The sequence below is a fragment of the Lepidothrix coronata genome, unplaced genomic scaffold, assembly GCF_001604755.1.
Source record: "Lepidothrix coronata isolate B3197 unplaced genomic scaffold, Lepidothrix_coronata-1.0 Scaffold215, whole genome shotgun sequence".
Lineage (NCBI taxonomy): Eukaryota > Metazoa > Chordata > Aves > Passeriformes > Pipridae > Lepidothrix > Lepidothrix coronata.
Genome location: NW_016690395.1, coordinates 1,114,976 through 1,132,469, shown reverse-complemented (window position 1 = coordinate 1,132,469; position 17,494 = coordinate 1,114,976). Strand labels below are relative to the sequence as shown.

The following is a 17,494-nucleotide window of genomic DNA, read 5'->3' as shown; positions in this document are numbered from 1 at the left end:
GGCGGGGCCGGGCCGGGCGGGGCGAGGGCTGCGCTCCGCCCCGGGGGGCGGTGGCCGGGCCCGGCTGCCCGGCCGCGGGGAAGAGACGCGGTGGGTCTTTCACCTACGCTACCTCCGATTCCTTAAGAGGAGTCAAGCAGCAACGCTGAGGTCAGCGCTCCCGCTGGCCCCCGGCTGGCGCTGGGCCGGCGGCGGTGGCTGCGCTGATGCCCGTCCTTTGGCACAGAGGTCACCGCGCTGCCTCCTCAGCACTCACCTTCCTGTTGCCGCTGCTCATGTTCACAGAGTTAATGGGGCTGGAAAAGACCTCTGAGATCACCGAGTCCAACCCATGACCGAACACCATGTCAAACTAGACCATGGCACTAAGTCTTTCCTTAAACACCTCCAGGGATTGTGACTCCACTACCTCCTGAGCAGCCCATTCCAATGTCTAATCACCCTTTATGTGAAGAAATTCTTCCTAATGCTCATGCTAAACCTCTCCAGGTGCTGCTTGAGCTTATGTCTTCTTGTCCTAGTGCTATTTGTACGGGAGAAGAGATCGATTCCCACCTGGCTACAACCTCCTTTCAGGCACTTGTAGAAAGCGACAAGGTCTCCCAAGCCTCCTTTTTCTCCAGGCTAAACAGCCCCAGCTTCCTAAGCTGCTCCTCACAGGACTTACCCTCTTGGCCCTTCACCAGCTCCATTGCCCTTCTCTGGACCCTCTCCAGCACACCTCAGTGTTCTTCCTGTTCACATCATTAGAAGCTCTCTCTCTATAACAAGTGTTTCCTGACTAGAAGGGGATTTTATTTCCAGGCTAGTACAAGTCATATAGTAAACAACAACAAAAAATTACTTCCTTTATAAATACTAACAGCTGAATCATATCAGATGCAGACAGACCTGATTTTCCATGTATTTCATTTATCTCCACAACAACCAGCACTTCAAGTCAGCAACAGCAGCAGCTGACAATACAGCAATTACAGCATATTCTACTTAAGTCAGCATCAGGGTAAACATTGAGCAGCTTGTTTGAGTCAAATAAAAAATAAGAGGATTCTCATATCTCTGCACTTTGTACCAAAAGCCCAATGCAAAAAAATTCCTCATTTCCTCACTCAGCCTCACCTGACAGTAGGTTAGGCAGGAGCAGGAAGTGGTTGTGGGAACAGCTTTACTCAAACAGAGACTCAGTGTTACTGTTCTTTGTGTATACAAATGACAGCTGAGTGGGTAACTAATGAATTTCCCTTAAAAAAAAAAAAGGAAAAATAAAAAGCACTATGCCAAGTAACCTGCAACCTAAGCCCGGGGTATAAGACACACAATTTCTACATACAGCTGTTGCTCCTGAGTGCCCAGCTTCCAGCACACACCAGTGCTCATACTCACTCCTTCCCCACAAGCACTTCAGCTGTCTGCTCCCAGGTCTTCCCTTCTATATATAACAACCTCCTCCCTCCACCGGGCCTCCTCCAGGCCAGAGGCCCCAGCTCTCTGTGGAGGACCCAGGCTCTCCATGGCCACCCTTTTCCCTCTCTGCCCTCCATGCCTCTCTATGCCAGGAGTTCAACAAAACTACACCTCAGCTCCCACCCAAGATTTTCTTTCTTGCACACTGTGCATCTCCTCCTGGTGACAACTCATTTGCCCTTTTATCTTCCTCATCTCTACCCTTCTCTCTCCTTTTATTCTGTGTGTTTTTAAAACATTCCTTGTATCATTTGATCATAACATGCCTGGCAGTGTATTTTTCCAATTTCACTTTGTTTCCCCACATCCTTCACTCCTCATCCAAAAACATTTTGTAATATTTTGTCACTCAGAAACTTTCGTTGTAAGATGCCAAACACCACAAGCTTAGTCAGTAAGTGGAACTCATCAAAAGGACCATGCAAAGCTGTCACACACTTACTTGAGAATTACTTTATTAAAAATAAAAATATATTGAAGTAATTTTTAGACACAAAGGTATTTTCAGCATTCAGAAACAGCCACTCACTTATATATACATTTTTCAACAAGGCATTTGATATGCTTCTTCTGCTAAAAAACAGAGGGGGAGAATACATTTACAAACACAAACCAAATCTGTTACCATTTTACTTAGTTTGCCAAAGACGGCAACACACTTTGAAAACCACAAAGATTTTGTTGCTTTTATGCTACTGTTTAGCTACTTTGATGGCATCCTGTGAAAATTTCAGTGCATCTGGAAGGCATGAAAGGCAAGTCTTTATTGTAATTTCTAACAGCATCTTGCATTCTGACAGACATTGATGTGATTGAACCTTCACATCAGTATTTTTAGCTTGTCACACGATGCAGCATTTGATTACAGGTATCACCAAAACCCACATTCTCAAGATACTATTTGCAGAAGAATAATTTTCAAAGGATAGTTTTCAAAGGTGACATTTTAAACTAAACTCAGCAGGCAAAACAAGCACAAATATGTACAATTTCACATACTAGGGGATTATGCGAATTGTGTTTTCTTTGGAAAATGTAAAAATAAAATACTAAAGTGCTTTTCAAATCTGTCCTCATTGATCAAAAGGACAGACATTTTGTATAAGTGATCAGTTGCACACCAACATCATTATGTTGCTTAAAAGGCATTTCAACAGAAAGATAAATATTATCAGCACTAAATTTTAGCTTCTCAGTCAAGCATATACTATTTTAAGGATTTTTCAGACAAAAATCCTGACTGTACAGAATCTATTTATTCATTGGAAAATACAAAATTAAAGAAATGAGTGCTTAATTCTCCAATACTGTCAGCTTTTAGAGCAAGTTCACTAGCATTGGTATAAAATTCAACTTTTTGTTGTGCTAAGTTTTCAAAAATTTCATACTAATAAAAAATTCAACAGAATCTTATGAAGTCCAAAGTTAGCCTACATAAGAACTGGAAGTTCTCACACAAACAGAGGGATACCTGACCAATCAAATACATAATTCAGAAATTAAGGCACTCTGTTATTCAAAACAGGTAACAGAAAACCTTAATTTAAATCCGAAATAACTATCTTACAGTCTTTGTTAGGCACTACCTGGCTTATAAAATTTCAAGTTTAAAAGTGACAAAACCAGACATTAATTTAAAGCTGAAAAGTTGATTCTTCTTTTACAATTTAGATTCAGTTTCTGCCATGGAATACCCAATTCTAAATTACAGTCAAATTAACATTCCAGTCTTGTAAACTTGACATTAGGAGGACTCCCAGTATTCTCTAGATGTCCAGTGACGGGGAGAAAACTTTCTTCAAAAGAGTACATAAGAACTTAATTCATGTGATATGAAATTCTGCTAGATCAAAAGAGGTATAAAGTGATTTAATAATAATTAAGAATAATTAAAGGTTGTTACATATTGCCCCCCAAAGATCACTTTATGTGTTTAAAAGATTATTCAAATACAAGGCAAGACTGATTGCCCTGTTCCAAAACACCTAACATGAGGTTTCCTTGGCCATTGGTTTAACAGTGGTTAACAGCACTAAGATTCTGCATATATAAAGAATAAGGTACTGATACAGTAGTACTATATGAACTAGATATTTGTACTTCATGTGGAAGATAACAAAGACATTATACTCAAACCTCAAGTTTGTCAGATTCCTCCTATTCCATGGTAAATGTATGAGACCTTCACTTCTAATGCCACTGTGAAGTCATATTTGAAGAGTCCAGTTCCCAAAGACGTAGAGGTTGTGGCAGTACTGCCCGTACTGCTGGTGAGTGAAAAACTTGAGTGCAAGCCCTGAGTCCAGGATTGCACATGTGGAGTTTTTCCCTATGAGTGGGTGTTGGTCTCATCCAGACTGCAGCCACTGCTGCTGTGGGGAAAACAGTGAATGCCAAGAGGCAGCACAGATGTCATCTTGAATATCTGCTTGGCACCAGAAAGAACAGACTTCTGCTGTTTCTTGTTAGAGGATTCTGCTCTCATTTATATGCCAAAATAAAACATCTGCATCCATATGCTGCACACTTGTTTCATGTTGCGAATATGGCATACTCAAGCATCCATGTGGCCTCAAACCTGGGGTTTTCAGAGTTGGCACCTACATGTTTTTAGTGAGCCCTGATAGTCAATTATGTTTGAATCCAGGAATCCAGACTGATTCAACCCTATCTACACCTATGAGTTACTTGCAAGAAAGAATCCTCCAAGGTTAATAGAAGTGTCATTCAGTAGTTTCCAAAAAGTGTATGTCATTAGTTAAGCTCAATTACAATGTTTCTTTACACAGAAAATGCTAGCACCCTGTCATTTGTTAATCCTTTTGATATTACACGATGTCCTTCACTCCTTTGGTAAATTAATTGTTTATGTGCAGCTTTTACAATTTTTTACAATTACTATCTGCTAAAGCATTAACAGATGTTTTGGACCATTCTCCCATAATTAACATTTGACAAACTGACAGCAATAGCTTATAGAGAGGGTTTAAGCCCAGCAAGTTTTAATATCAAATTGAAAACTATGCTGTCAGATTGTTTGTGGAATGCAACAGCTGACAAAGAAAATCTTTACTTTCCAGAAGTCTAAATGGAGTGACCACTGACTATGAAAGCATATGCAGTTGGTGTGTTCCTGAGAAAAAAGAAACAAGAGATGGAAACAAAAAAAAGCTGGATTTTAAAAGTGCAGTATTTCTTTGCTAAATCTTTTTTGATTTTATATCATCTCTTCAAAGCTATTATGTTGAATGGACATGGAGCCAAAGTTAGACCAAACCTTCCCTCCATGGATGGTTTTGCAGCATTTTCAGGGTACAAAAAGGTAAAACTTTGCATTAAACTTGTGAAAATCAAGAACAGCTCCATTTTTGCCAACTGCTCTCCCATGCACACACGTTTACCTGAAGAACAGTTAGAAGAGATATGTTACTGGCTTTACACAGTTGATCCCTTTGTTAACACACATGTAATTCCTGTGCTACCATAGTCCAAACACAGAAAGGCTTAAGCTACTATTAAGCTATGAACTCTGAATCTTTTGTTCTAAGCCCTGCTCATCAGTATTACTTTGTGTTAACAGCATTTACATCTGCAACAAAAGTATTAGCAAAGGACAAGTCATACTTTCTGCCTGGCAGCTGGAGACTTTAGGAACCCAACCCATTTTGCAAGTCACCAACTGTAATAATAAAATAAGTTCTATAGTTGGTCTTATGTGCATTTTTTACATCTCACACCTCCAAGGCCCTACACTTGAAACAGCACCCCCCCCAGCACCCAATGACTGCATGTGGATTATCTTACCCATTCCAAAAGGAATGAATGATTCTTTCTTAATTAGCTGTCCATTTTCATCCAGAAATCTTGATGGTTGAAATTCATCTGGTTTCTCCCAAATGTTAGGATCTCTGTGTACTGACCACAGGTTGGGCACAATCACACTGCCCTTAGGAATGGTATATCCCTGCAGCACTTGAAACAAAAGCACAGAGACAGAGATCTGACAAGTTGCTAGAAGTAAACATGGGAAACATATCACTAAAAAGACAACTAGAAGATGTCATAAAAATTATATCCATCCCTAGCAGTGGGTTGCAAATGCAGCAAAAGCTTAAGGCAAAGGTGATCTCTGCTACCCTGTTTGAGTCAGAATCACACAGGCCTGAGCAGCTGGAAAGACATCAAGTTACACCAACAGCTCCCTGCAGAGAAAAAGCAGCAGCAATTGTAAGAAATGCACTCTGCAGCATGCAAGTGCTGCAACCCAGTTTCCTCTTACTCCTGTGCTGTCATAGAGCCCCAGCACAGTCAAGGGACGGGTTTTGAACTGTTGTCACAAGAGGGTCTTGAAATTACTAGTCTCATTTCAGCTTGTTGCACCTCACCCTCCTGAAGCCAAAACAATTAAAAAAGATCAATTCAGTACTGGGTTTGAAAGCTGAGTATGACTATCTTACACTGGCTTTAGCCATTGCTCAGCAATAGATAAGCTGGAAAAATATGTGGAGGTCAATGGTATAAGCCTTTAACCAATGACCTGCTCTAAATTGATGTTTTCAGATCTCTGTGTCAGAATGCCAAAAACAACTCTGCTGTTTCAGGTACAAAGGTGGAGTCTCAGCTGCCAGCTCCAACTAAGCATATCAGTCAATACAGGCTGACCCACATAAAAGAAATTGCTCTAAATTAGGATGTTAGGTCAGATATGCTGCTTAAATAGAGGAGTATCTTGAGGCCACCTACTCTCTAAAAATGGCACTTTATGTACTTGGGTTACAGGTCTAACACATAAATGAGGTCTTTGTAAATTATCACTACATGTCCCATCAGATCTTCATCCCCAAAAGAAATACTGTAAGTAAGAAGTCTCTAGAAACACTTACGAGCAGTTTCTGAGGCCATTCGAGGAATAGAGAGGGGAACAACTGCAGTCATCCTCTGCACTTCCATAATGGTTGCCTCTGTGAAGGGCATTTGAGCCTTGTGAGCAAGCGAGGGAACTTTGTCACGTCCTAGAACTGCTTCAACTTCTGCATGAACCTTCTCTATTCAAAGGGAGCAAGAAAAATAAAAAATTCAAAAGATGCACAATATGTCAGGAGACATCTTCCCAATATCATCTGTCTATGCTTCATTGTTTACACAGATTTCTCAAAAATTACTTCAAGATGTGATCCCTAGCTGAAATAACTATGTCAGCATGAGCTTTAAGAAGAGGCTCAGTTAAGAAGAAAACAACCAAGCACAATTGTCAAAAATAAAGCTACTGAGATGACAGACATTGCTCACACTTCTGCATTGGAAGAGTACAGGAAAAGTTCTGTGGTAATTCCAAATATATCCATAATCTTACTTTAAGAGGTTAATTATATATATATATATATATATGCAGTAATTTGAATGGTGAAAACATCAAGCTTCTGCCACGCATTAAAAACCTTAAACAAAAGGAGAAGTGTGTGCAGTGCATGCCTGCACACAGAGAGATTGAAAAGCTTTTCACGCAGCTGCTTTAGACACTTCATTCTGGAGCAGGAATTCTGGTGCTGTTACTGTAAGTGTAGAAGCCATTTAACTTGTTCTTTCCACTTCTTACTTTCTATTCACAGAACCTAAACTCAGCTATTTCCCAGTTCCCCCAAAAGGCAGCAGCAGATGCTCCTTTCCCACACAGCCCTTCTGCAAAGGAAAAAAAAGTTAATGAGCTAATTTCCTTTCTCATTCATGGGAAGGATAAACTGTCAAAATATTTGTTTGTCCCTTTCATCTCTCAAAAGACTCATCATGCAAGTAGTTCTCTTCACAGAAGTTTCCAAGATGCAAGATTTGCTTCATACATGCAGGATGATATACCTTCTCTTACAGGTAACTTGGAATCTGGTTACACAGCAAAAGACAACCTTGAAAGAGGAGACCTCAAAACTAACCTTTAATCAAAAATAATAAGTCAGTTTTCAATTTTCACCTTTTGTATTCTGAATACTTTGTGGTTGTCCTGCCTGCCTTTTCCAATCAGGCTGCTGATACTCTTGAGTTTTTGCACTTTTTTCTTAACAGTGACACAAGATTAAATGAAAGCTCAACACAAAAAAAGTGTCCTAGTTTCCCAAGCAACATCCAGAATTGCTGCCTCAACTGGGTTCAGTGAACAGCTGCTGCCACCTAATGGTGTCACTAGTAAAAGAGTTCATGTATGAGGAACGTTAAAAAATACAGCAAGAGATGTGCTGCTGATGGCATGGCCCTCCAGAATTTTCTTTGTGAGGGGTTGCTACTTTTATTAGTGACACACCATATCCCAGTATTCAGGTATGCACAGTAATTTAAACAAAGTATTCAACATAAAAAAATAAAATTAAGGAGACTGTCTCATGCCAAATGTCACATCAGTGCTTCATCTCAAACAACTCATTTGTTCAGTTAGTAAAGAAATGCTGAACTATACAGAAAGCAGCCAAACTGCTGCTCACATTGCTAAGTGCAAAAACACAAACTTGAGCAGTTCTCCACTAACAGCATGATATTTGAACTACTCCACAACTTTTCACGTATTTAAAAATCTCACAGATCTTCAGAAGTTAAGGACCAAAACAAAGTCAGGGAACAGAACAAACCAAATACTCCACATGGCCTCAGCACATTGTCTCACACCAATCCTTTTCTTTTTCCATGTAAAAAGCAAAACTGGTTTCCAAAGAGAAAAAGGCTATTCCAGATTTTTTTCCCCTGATAGCCTTTAGCTTGCCTTTCCATGTCTGCAAGCAACATTTGCTACTGCTAAAAGTTACAAAATTCAGGTATTTTCTTTAGGGAAAAAAACATGTCAATATGTTTAAGAGAAACACATTACCAGAGTCAAAAAAAGAGGCCCCTACCTTACTCCAAGGCAAACAGGATACATAAGGAACAGGATACTAGAAGTAAGAGAATCACATTCCATAGCTAAGTGATACACTCTAGACTGTTGAGCTTATTTAGATTACTCAACAACAGCCACATAAGGAAAGGTGGAATTGGAGAGAAGCAATAAAAGAGATCACCAGAAGAAGGAAAATTGACCAGCACACAGACATACAGTAACACGCAGGTAGGAAAGAGGTTAAAAAACCCAAACCAACACAACACTCTTCCAGATCTCATTTGTGTAATTTAGAATATATCTAATTCATGTAACTGCATATCAAGTCAAGCAGTGATAACATGTAGACATCAAAAACAGAAGAATAAGCCTATGCAATAAAAGTTTATTTTGCAGTTGTCCCAGTGAACTCTCTCTTCCACGTATTGAACTGATGCCCCATTGTGCAATCTTTGGTCAACAAACTGGTTGACTTGGTGCAATAAACTACAATCTCGACCTATTTAGAAGTGATTATTCTAGACAGATCAGACTCTGAGGGTAGATGAGCCTACTCAGGGTCATAACCCACTGAGTTTCAAATACTTTTAAAGTCAGAGATTCTATTAACTCTCAGGAAAATCCATTGCACTCCTTTGCCATCTTCAACAGGGTAGTTTTTTTTCCTAGTATCTGATTAGAATTTTCTTGTTGTAGACTGTCTCCGCTGCTTCTCTCCCTTCCACTGCACACCTCAGGGGAGACTGTCCCCATCTTCTCAGCATCTTCCAATCAGGTAGCTGTAGACAGCATAAGGTTTCCCCTCAGTCATCTTTCCCTAAGAATGAGCAAGATCAATTCCTTCTGCCGCTTCTTTGGGGTCACGTGTTCCATGTGTCTTACCCTCCCACCCCCTGCCATCATCAACCACCTACCCAAGGTTGACCATTGAAACGACCACTCAAGACTCCTGGGGAGAGGCCTGTCCAAAGACACTGACCAGCTGGTGCTGTGCACTTGTGCCAAGTCCAGTTTGCTTAAACTGTCTCTGATTTGATCTTCCTCTACAGCGGGTAGGGTTTCACTTCCCCAGTCTCTGCCACTAGGCTCAACAACCTCCCTGCTCAGAAGGCATAAAAGCAAACCTTACCACTATGGATCTTACATATCTTGTATCACTGCTATATGCCTGGAATGCCACAATTGCCAAAGTTTCTCAAACACGCTAAAGTTCCCTGGAATTATTTGGAAAAGATTTGCCCCAAAACAGAAGAAATGCACAGATTAAAAGGCCATTTATTACTTAGTATCACTAACCTAGAGGTCTTCAAAGCACAGGAGGATAGAAGATGTCTGATTACATACCAGCCTTTCAAATTGCACATACACACATTGTTTGCACTTCAAATGATATCTGCACTGTCGCTGTTTGCTTCTGTTTCTGAGCATCCATCTAGAGCTTTACAGTCTGGAATAAATCACCTAGAATAAAAATAGTCTTACCTTGTACTTCTGGGTAAAGGGACATGTAGAGCAGGCACCACAGTATTGTGTTGGAAGTAGTATCTGTGCCTGCAATGAAGAGGTCACCAATGATAAAAAATAGGTAGTCATCATTAAAGCTGCTCTCCTTGTTGTTCTTCTCCTCTTCCGCATGGATGAAGTACATATCAATGAAGTCCCTGGGATTTGCTGCATCCAGTGTGTCCCTGTGCTGTGCAATTATTTTCTTCAGAAAAGCAGTAATATCTAGTTCTGTTTGCCGAAGCTCCCGGAAAGGCCCAAAGGGAAGGTAGTAGAGCCAAGGGCAGATGTTGACCAGGATCATGTAGCTGTTCACGCTCAGCTCCAGTGCACGGGCCATGTTCTTCAGCATCGTCTTGAACTCAACATCTTCGTAGTTAAAACGCTTGCCAAAGGCCATGGAACAGATAACATTGGACACTGCGTTGCGAATGATTGGAAAGGGATTAAATGAATCCTTCCCATGCTTCAGCATTTCTTCCTTTATGAAGTTCAGCTCCTCAATGATTTTAGGCTCTAAGCTAAGTCTCCCTACTCCAAAATGACGCAATGTTGAGAGAGAGAATTTCCTCTGTTGCTTCCAGACAGGACCGTATGGTGCAAAAATAACACCTGAAAAAGAAAGGAAGAGTCTGAAACCAAGATGCCCTATTTTCAACAAGAAATAATTATATAGACCTGCAACCCAAGACCCAGAAAAGAGGGAAATGATACACAATAAATCTATCCCAAGCACTAGGCTAGGAGCTAGAGGAAGAACACAAGGTTCTTTATAATAGCTTTGGGAAATCCTGTTCCTCCTTTTCCCAATCCATGAAATTAATATTGAAGTTACATCAGTAGTTTTATTAGTCTTTGCAAGATGGATGGAGAAGAGGTATTGTAAACGCTTCATTACAAATTATAATTTTTTAGGAACTGTTATTCTGGGACATAGATTAGCTATTGCCTTTTCTCCTCAGTGTCCTGAGACAGGAATTCCTTCAGCGAAGCAGAATAGAAGACATTAAAGCACAATCTAGTTTGGATTTCTTTTCGCCTTCATGTTATACAAACTTCTCAATACTTTTTGCATATGTTTCTATTACAAGCAAGGTTTTTCTTTGTTGTAATAAAAATAAAGGATACACATGCTCTGAACGAACTGGGAAGGTAAAGACAGGTTCAGAGCCACTTGGCAAAAACCTGCTTGATTTGCATCTCAACAGTTTTGATGCCTCCAGGCACTTGTTCTGCATGATTGTGTCATTATGAAACACCATTTAAATTAAATCCCTTAGCTTCAAGTATAACTATTGCTCACTTACAAACAGAAATATCTCTTCTGTTGAATTAAAAGACCACGCCAAAGACACCGCAGGGTGACAAACACACAACCTGCTATATCTAATGTACTCCATGGTTAACTTGGTGTCCTCAAGTAGGGTAAGTGAAAAAACAGGCATATTCGGGGTTGAATTTGGCCAAGAACCAACATTTCCAAGGTTTGTGGCTGGGGTGGAAAAGAAACATGGATTTCTTGGAATAAAACAAAGTTATCACTATTTCTATCCCACAACAAATATCTCAAAACCAGACTATATATCCACAATCTGTTCCCCTTTCTGTCATTAGGAAAGTAAGTTTTAGGATTCAAATACTTTCATAAAATAAAACCAACCTATTGTCTTGAATGTAAAAAAGACTCTCGTAGTGCCCCAGAAAAGCTGACACCAACAACACACCTTCCCACAGCCAGAGTCTCTCCAGCAGTCCTGCACAGGGCGTGGTTGCATAGCATGGTATTTTCTGACATCCTGAAACCTCAAATTGCTGCAGAATACTAATAACTGATTTGCAAATAGGGAAAGAATAACACAGGAGACAGACTGAGGAGGAAGAAGAGCACGAAGTTATAGTAACAGAGATAAGAGGAGAAAGCAAACTGTCAACTGGATCACTACTAAGCTACACTAACAGAATAGTCCTTTGCTGTTTTCAAAGAAAATCTCTGCCTCCCCTGAAAAGTCAAGGTACCCAGCATACACAACTCTACTCTTTAAAAAAACCAAAACAACCCTAACCAAAAACTCCCACAAACAAACTAAAGCAAAATAAAACAAATAAACAAAAACCTGAAGAAAATACAATAATGAAGCAACAAGAATTAACCAGGACTTCATGCTCATCGCAGAAGGCTAATTCAACGAACTGATAGTGAAAACCTTTCAATACAACCAACAAACTCATAGAACCAGAGTTCATTTTCTTCTTCTTTTTTACATGAAATAAATTTAAATCCTTACAAGAAGCAAGTTCTCGCAACAGCTAATTTACCCTCCCTCCCCCCCCATTTCTTTCTGCTAGCTTTAGTGTTACTGCAATACTGGGAGCATTGACCAACACAGAATTCATGACCTTCACTAACACTTAACTTCTGTGTTGCCAGATGTTCACATCTAAATGTGCACAGGGCAGGGCTAAAATGGCAGACAACCACTCAGACTCCATCCCCTCTAGAGATTGAGTCACCCCTACCTCTCATAGATATAAAATACAAAAACGCTTTACTAAAACAAAACCACCAAAGTCTACATTTTCCCCCAATCTAGTATTTCTCTTCCCACAGATGTATGTGCAGAAGCCTTCAATTAAGACTTAACTTCTACCTTCTCCCTTAAATTCTCATGGAACTTCCCATGCAGCCAAGGAGGGCTCCCTTCTTTACTAATCAAGTAGTTGAAATACAGTATTTGCCATTTCTGATACTTCTACTTGCTCTCCCCCAGGTACAATATTCCATATGCATGTTACACACAATCAAGCCACAAAGCTAAGATAAGCCCTGCTTTCTTCCATACCATACCCAGCAGGTTAGCTCAGGGTAAAGACAAAACTACGACAGAAAATGTAGCTTACAAGAAAATAGCCCTGTGAGTTCATACCCTGTAGCTTGCTTATAGAACAAAGATATAGAAACTCAAAATGAACACTTACTGACCCAAAGCGTCCCAGTGCTGTAGTACCCAAGTTGTGACCAGCAGATCTGAAGTTACCCATCATCCTGCTTTTATCATTTCCTTTCCTAGTACATACTAACACAACTGCCTCTGTCCTGACCTGCAGTAAAGTCTCACCACAAACTCCTGAACCTATGTTCAGGAGGCTCTCAGACCAACCTTCAGAGGCCTCCAGTTTGAGTGTTGTAACCCACTGCCCTCCTCCATGAGCCATAGACAAAAAAGAAAGAGTAGTTAACACAAATGTAGCATCACAGATGTTCAGTCATCTCCTTCATGCTACCACTAAACCCAAGCCAGCCCAGTGAGAGCACCTGTAACTTACACTGGCTTTTAGAGAACCAGCAGCCCGCACTGCCCACGTTCACTGACTTTTCCCTTTGTATACTCAAAACACACCACCCCTGTGGTTCATTCTACAACACTCCCATATCTGTGGCAATTCAACGTGTTGCACCAGTGAACATAAGCGCTACACACCAGATCAGGATGTTTTATGGACCACTGGGCAGCCCTCATGTAACAGTCCTCGTGCCTGAGCGCAGTTACGGTGACCTTCCAGATAAAACTAAATGTAAAGCAATGTAATGTCCCTGCTGCAGCGCAACACAGGCAGGCACGGTCCCTGCACTTGGCTGCAGCACGCTCTGGCTCTGGACAACAGGCTCCTTACACAGTCAACTTCCCTGGAACATCCACTAGTGAAAGCAGCTAATTGCCCTTGCTAACCTTGGGGCACCATGTTCAAAAAAGCCTGTCAGAGAACATGAAACAGGAAACACACAGTATTTAAGGAAAAAGAAATCCACCACAAGCTTAAACATGCAGTTTTACAGCACCGCTAAAATTATCTAACTCCTCTTCCCCTTTCCTCCCCCAGTTCTTGCTAGAAGTACTGTACCTAAAAATACTCACGCACAATAACGTGCCAGCAATATCTATCTCAGATCAATATAATTTATAATTTATTTTTTTATTTTTTAAACCAAGTTCAGCAATGGTACCTGATCACATTTTAATAAACATGATCTAGGTCTCTTGCTTTCCTCTTATCCTTACAAGGGTAATTCTGGTTCACTAAAAACAAAACAAAACAAAACAAAACAAACAAAAAACAAACACAAAACCCAACAACAAATTAAAGATAAGTTGATAAAAAATTAAAAAAGATAAGTTTCACAGCAAGCTAGCACACTAACAAGCCTTCTGGGCTACACTTCCTAACTGGAAATGGAAAATTAGTTTTCCACAAACACCGACATCCATAATGACCTAAAAACAGAACATGAAGAAATTCTAACTGCAGTATTGCCAATATGCATTTACACTCTCCATGCCCTCTTCTTGCAAAAGCTAGTAAACTCTCCTTTGACCTGGAAAAAAACCCCAACAAAAAACAAAACAAAAAAACAACAACAAAACAAACAAAAAAAACCCAAAAAAAACCCCAAACAAACAAAAAACCACAAACCCAAATATACTCAATAAGTTCTGACAAGCAGAATAATACACCTGCAAACATCTCAGCAACAGCAGTTTGCACACAGGCAGCACAGACTGCACAGCTACAGGACTCCACAGAAACCTGCTCTTTGCCATCGTTACCTTGGTAAGAACTGGGGAAGCACTCATTTTTGTACCACTGCCAAAGTTTGGAAATTTCTTCTCCTGACACGGTCAAAATCAGAAACCCCCTACGTGACAGACCAGCAGTTCCTTAAACCCCTGCACAAATGCCAGTCACAGAATCAATTAGGTTGGAAAAGACCTCTAAGATTGAGTCCGATTTATGATTGAACACCACCATGTCAACTAGACCATGGCACTAGGTGCCATATCCAGTCTTTCCTTAAACACCGGTAGGGATAGTGACTCTACCACCTCCCTGGGCAGCCAATTTCAACGCCTAATCACCCTTTCTGTGAAATTCTTCCTAATGTCCAACCTAAACCTCCCTTGGTGCAGCTTGAGACCATGTCTTCTTGTCCTACCACTGGTTGCCTGGGAAAAGAGGCCAACCCCCACCTGGCTACAGCCTCCTTTAAGGTAGTTGGGAGAGCGATAAGGTCCCTCCGAGCCTCCTCTTCTCCAGGCTAAACAACCCTAGCTCCCTCAGCCACTCCTCGGTTCCTTTACTGTGAACAGAGCTAAAGGGATCAGGCATTTCAGTCATCCGGAGGTGGGCTGTGGTGCACAGCACAGCACTGCCCAGCTCACGGGGATGCTGTACGTCCACCTCAACGGAGTGCGAGTTACTCTCTGCGTGCTTTCCGTCAGCAGCAGGTGAAGGACACACGCTAGGAGCAAAAAGCAAGTAAATGGTTCACTCTGCAATTCACAATACTTATTAATAAGTTTTGGCACAGCAGCCATGAGCCCCGCTCGCAGCTCCCGCTCGGTATCATCGCCCTGGCCACCCATCAGGGTACGACAGCTCCCCGAGCGACACCCGCTGGGGCGCCCCCAGGCGCTTACCCTTGTTGTGGGTGATCATGAGGACGATGGGCACGGAGGGCCGGTCGCTGAACACCTCCGCCTTCTGCACCAGCGCCTCCCGCACCGCCTCGAAGGTGTTGAGCACGATGAAGGGGCGGCTGCCCACGAAGAGGCGGAAGACGCTGCCGTACATCTTCGTGAGGCTGGTGAGGAAGACATGCGGAGAGAAGGCGGGGGAGACGCGGCCGCCGTCCCGCACCTCCACCGCCCACCGGCGCAGCAGCGGCGGCGGCAGGAGGGCGAAGGCGAAGTTGCCCACGAGCGGCCAGGGCGCGGGGCCCGGCGGCAGCCCCGACAGCGCCCGGGGCCGCCGCCGCAGCAGCCAGTAGCAGCCGAGCCAGCACAGGGCCGCCAGCAGCAGCTCGGTGGCGGTGGGCGGCCGCAGCAGCCACGTCCAAGCCGCCGTGCCCGGCGCCGCCATCTCCCCGGGCGGTGGGACCGGCGCGCTGGCCCCGCTGCCGGCGAGTAGCGGTTTAAGATGGCGGGGGCGGGCAGGAGGCGAGGCCCGCGGCGCCCTGACCCCGTCCCGCCGGGCCTGTGGGCGGGGAGGGGGGCCGGGCTCCGGTACCGCCGCCGCCGCCTTCAGCGGTCAAAAGCTGGCTCGGTGCTTGGACACAGTCGAAGTTTAAGATGTCGTTAAACATAAGCACACATGTTCAGCTAATGGCGGAAAAAAAAAAAGAGATTGTTCCCCACAACCTCATAGGACTTGCTTCCAAACGCTCCTTCTGCAAGCATCCATTTTTAGTGGTGTTTAGAAGGAAACAGAATACAGATGATCCTTCTTCCCCCTTCTCCAATAGAAAAGCTGGGAGTTCTAAGTAAATAGACCAAAATGTTCTGTTTTCATAACCAAGCACTAACCTAGAAATATGTCTCAGCTCTAGGTTAAAGCAACTGCTTGGCAAACGCAGAACAGCACAGAGGCTTATCAGACCTGAATTTTAAGTTTAGAGGAAAAATAATTTTAGTTCTTTCCCACAAATAAATAAATAAAACAAAAAACCCAACAAAACAAACAAAAAACCGAACAACAAAAAACCCCACAGACACCACCCCTCCACACGCACACCACACAAACACCTCAACACCCCAAAAAACCCAAACCTATCCCCAACTGGTTTTCAGGGTAACTTCCCTCGCTCTGTAGAATACACCTTGGTGCACTTTTTCCTGCTGATCAACAACGAAATGTAATCCCTACAAAGGTAATCAGATGATGAAAATGCTACTGTATGGTGTTCCAAGCCATTTGCTGCAGCATCAGCGATTTCAGGAAGTGCTCTTGGTACCCCCTCACTAAAAGAGAAGAGCACTGTGGGCAAGACACAAGTACACCATCTTTAAAGTGATCCCCCCCAAAAATAAAAAACCGCAGGGAACAAGAGGTGCTTATCCACTACAAACAGTGTTGTTAAAAAACTTCTTTTTAAATAGTTAAGCATTCCGTAAAGATAGTGACAAGTGGCTCATAAAATAGTGGCTGAACTGTATTAAAAAGGTTTTATTGCAATTTTACAGAAGTTACAGGAATTTTAGAAATACATAAAGCTTCAAATGGTCAAGGTCAGCTTTCCTCCAAGCAATTAAGGCAACTGTCTATTTAATCTAAACAGCAAATGGACATTTTACTAGCCATGGATTAAACAAAATAAAAAAAACTAAGAACACAGATTTAAATTAGCAGAACAGAATGCATCTTTTTTATATATTTGGTAGAAATTCAGTGGTTAATTACAACGTACACCAATAAAATGCAACTATTAGAAAAAATATAAAAAGAACAGGTGAAAATTTAGCTGAACTAAAGACATCTTAAATCTGAGTCTCAAGAAAATTTTAAATTCTACAGTGTGAAAATAAGAAGCTAAGCTATTCAGCACAGCTGAAACACATTACTGGTTTTGCCCATTTTCTTTATAGAACAGTAATCTAGTCTCCCTTCCCTCTTAGTCTAGTCAAGAAGTTACACTAGATAAAAAAAAAAGCCTGCCTTCCTTCTGTATGCAATTGAAAGATTGGTTTCAGTGGTGTATGACCAATTCAAGCTTGTCCAGAGATTAAATTCCACATTAATTTTGATAAAAATAAGATTACTTTCATACTTTTAAATGAAGTTAATGATCAAATGTATATTTTGCTCTAGCATATCAGTACATAAATGGATGTTTCA

At 41.7% G+C, this 17,494-nt stretch overlaps 1 protein-coding gene across 1 annotated transcript; it reads right to left on the bottom strand.

The window, feature by feature from the left end:
- Nucleotides 1-3,800: 3,800 nt before the first annotated feature.
- On the bottom strand, nt 3,801-15,742 carry LOC108506461 (cytochrome P450 2U1). Its single transcript, XM_017833504.1, has 5 exons — nt 15,301-15,742; nt 9,806-10,438; nt 6,348-6,509; nt 5,269-5,436; nt 3,801-4,865 (listed from the first exon to the last, which is right to left on the bottom strand). The coding sequence occupies exons 1-5, from the start codon at nt 15,740-15,742 to the stop codon at nt 4,687-4,689; spliced, it is 1,584 nt and encodes a 527-aa protein (XP_017688993.1). The 3' UTR covers nt 3,801-4,686.
- Nucleotides 15,743-17,494: the final 1,752 nt, after the last annotated feature.

What these genes read in the sequence shown, in the direction of transcription:
- LOC108506461 (XM_017833504.1), bottom strand. Translation starts at nt 15,742, where the DNA reads ATGGCGGCGCCGGGCACGGCGGCTTGGACGTGGCTGCTGCGGCCGCCC. An exon ending in CATGATCACCCACAACAAGG is followed by an intron (nt 10,439 to 15,300) that starts GTAAGCGCCTGG and finishes TTTCTTTTTCAG; the next exon opens with GTGTTATTTTTGCACCATAC. An exon ending in CCTTTACCCAGAAGTACAAG is followed by an intron (nt 6,510 to 9,805) that starts GTAAGACTATTT and finishes CCCTTTGAATAG; the next exon opens with AGAAGGTTCATGCAGAAGTT.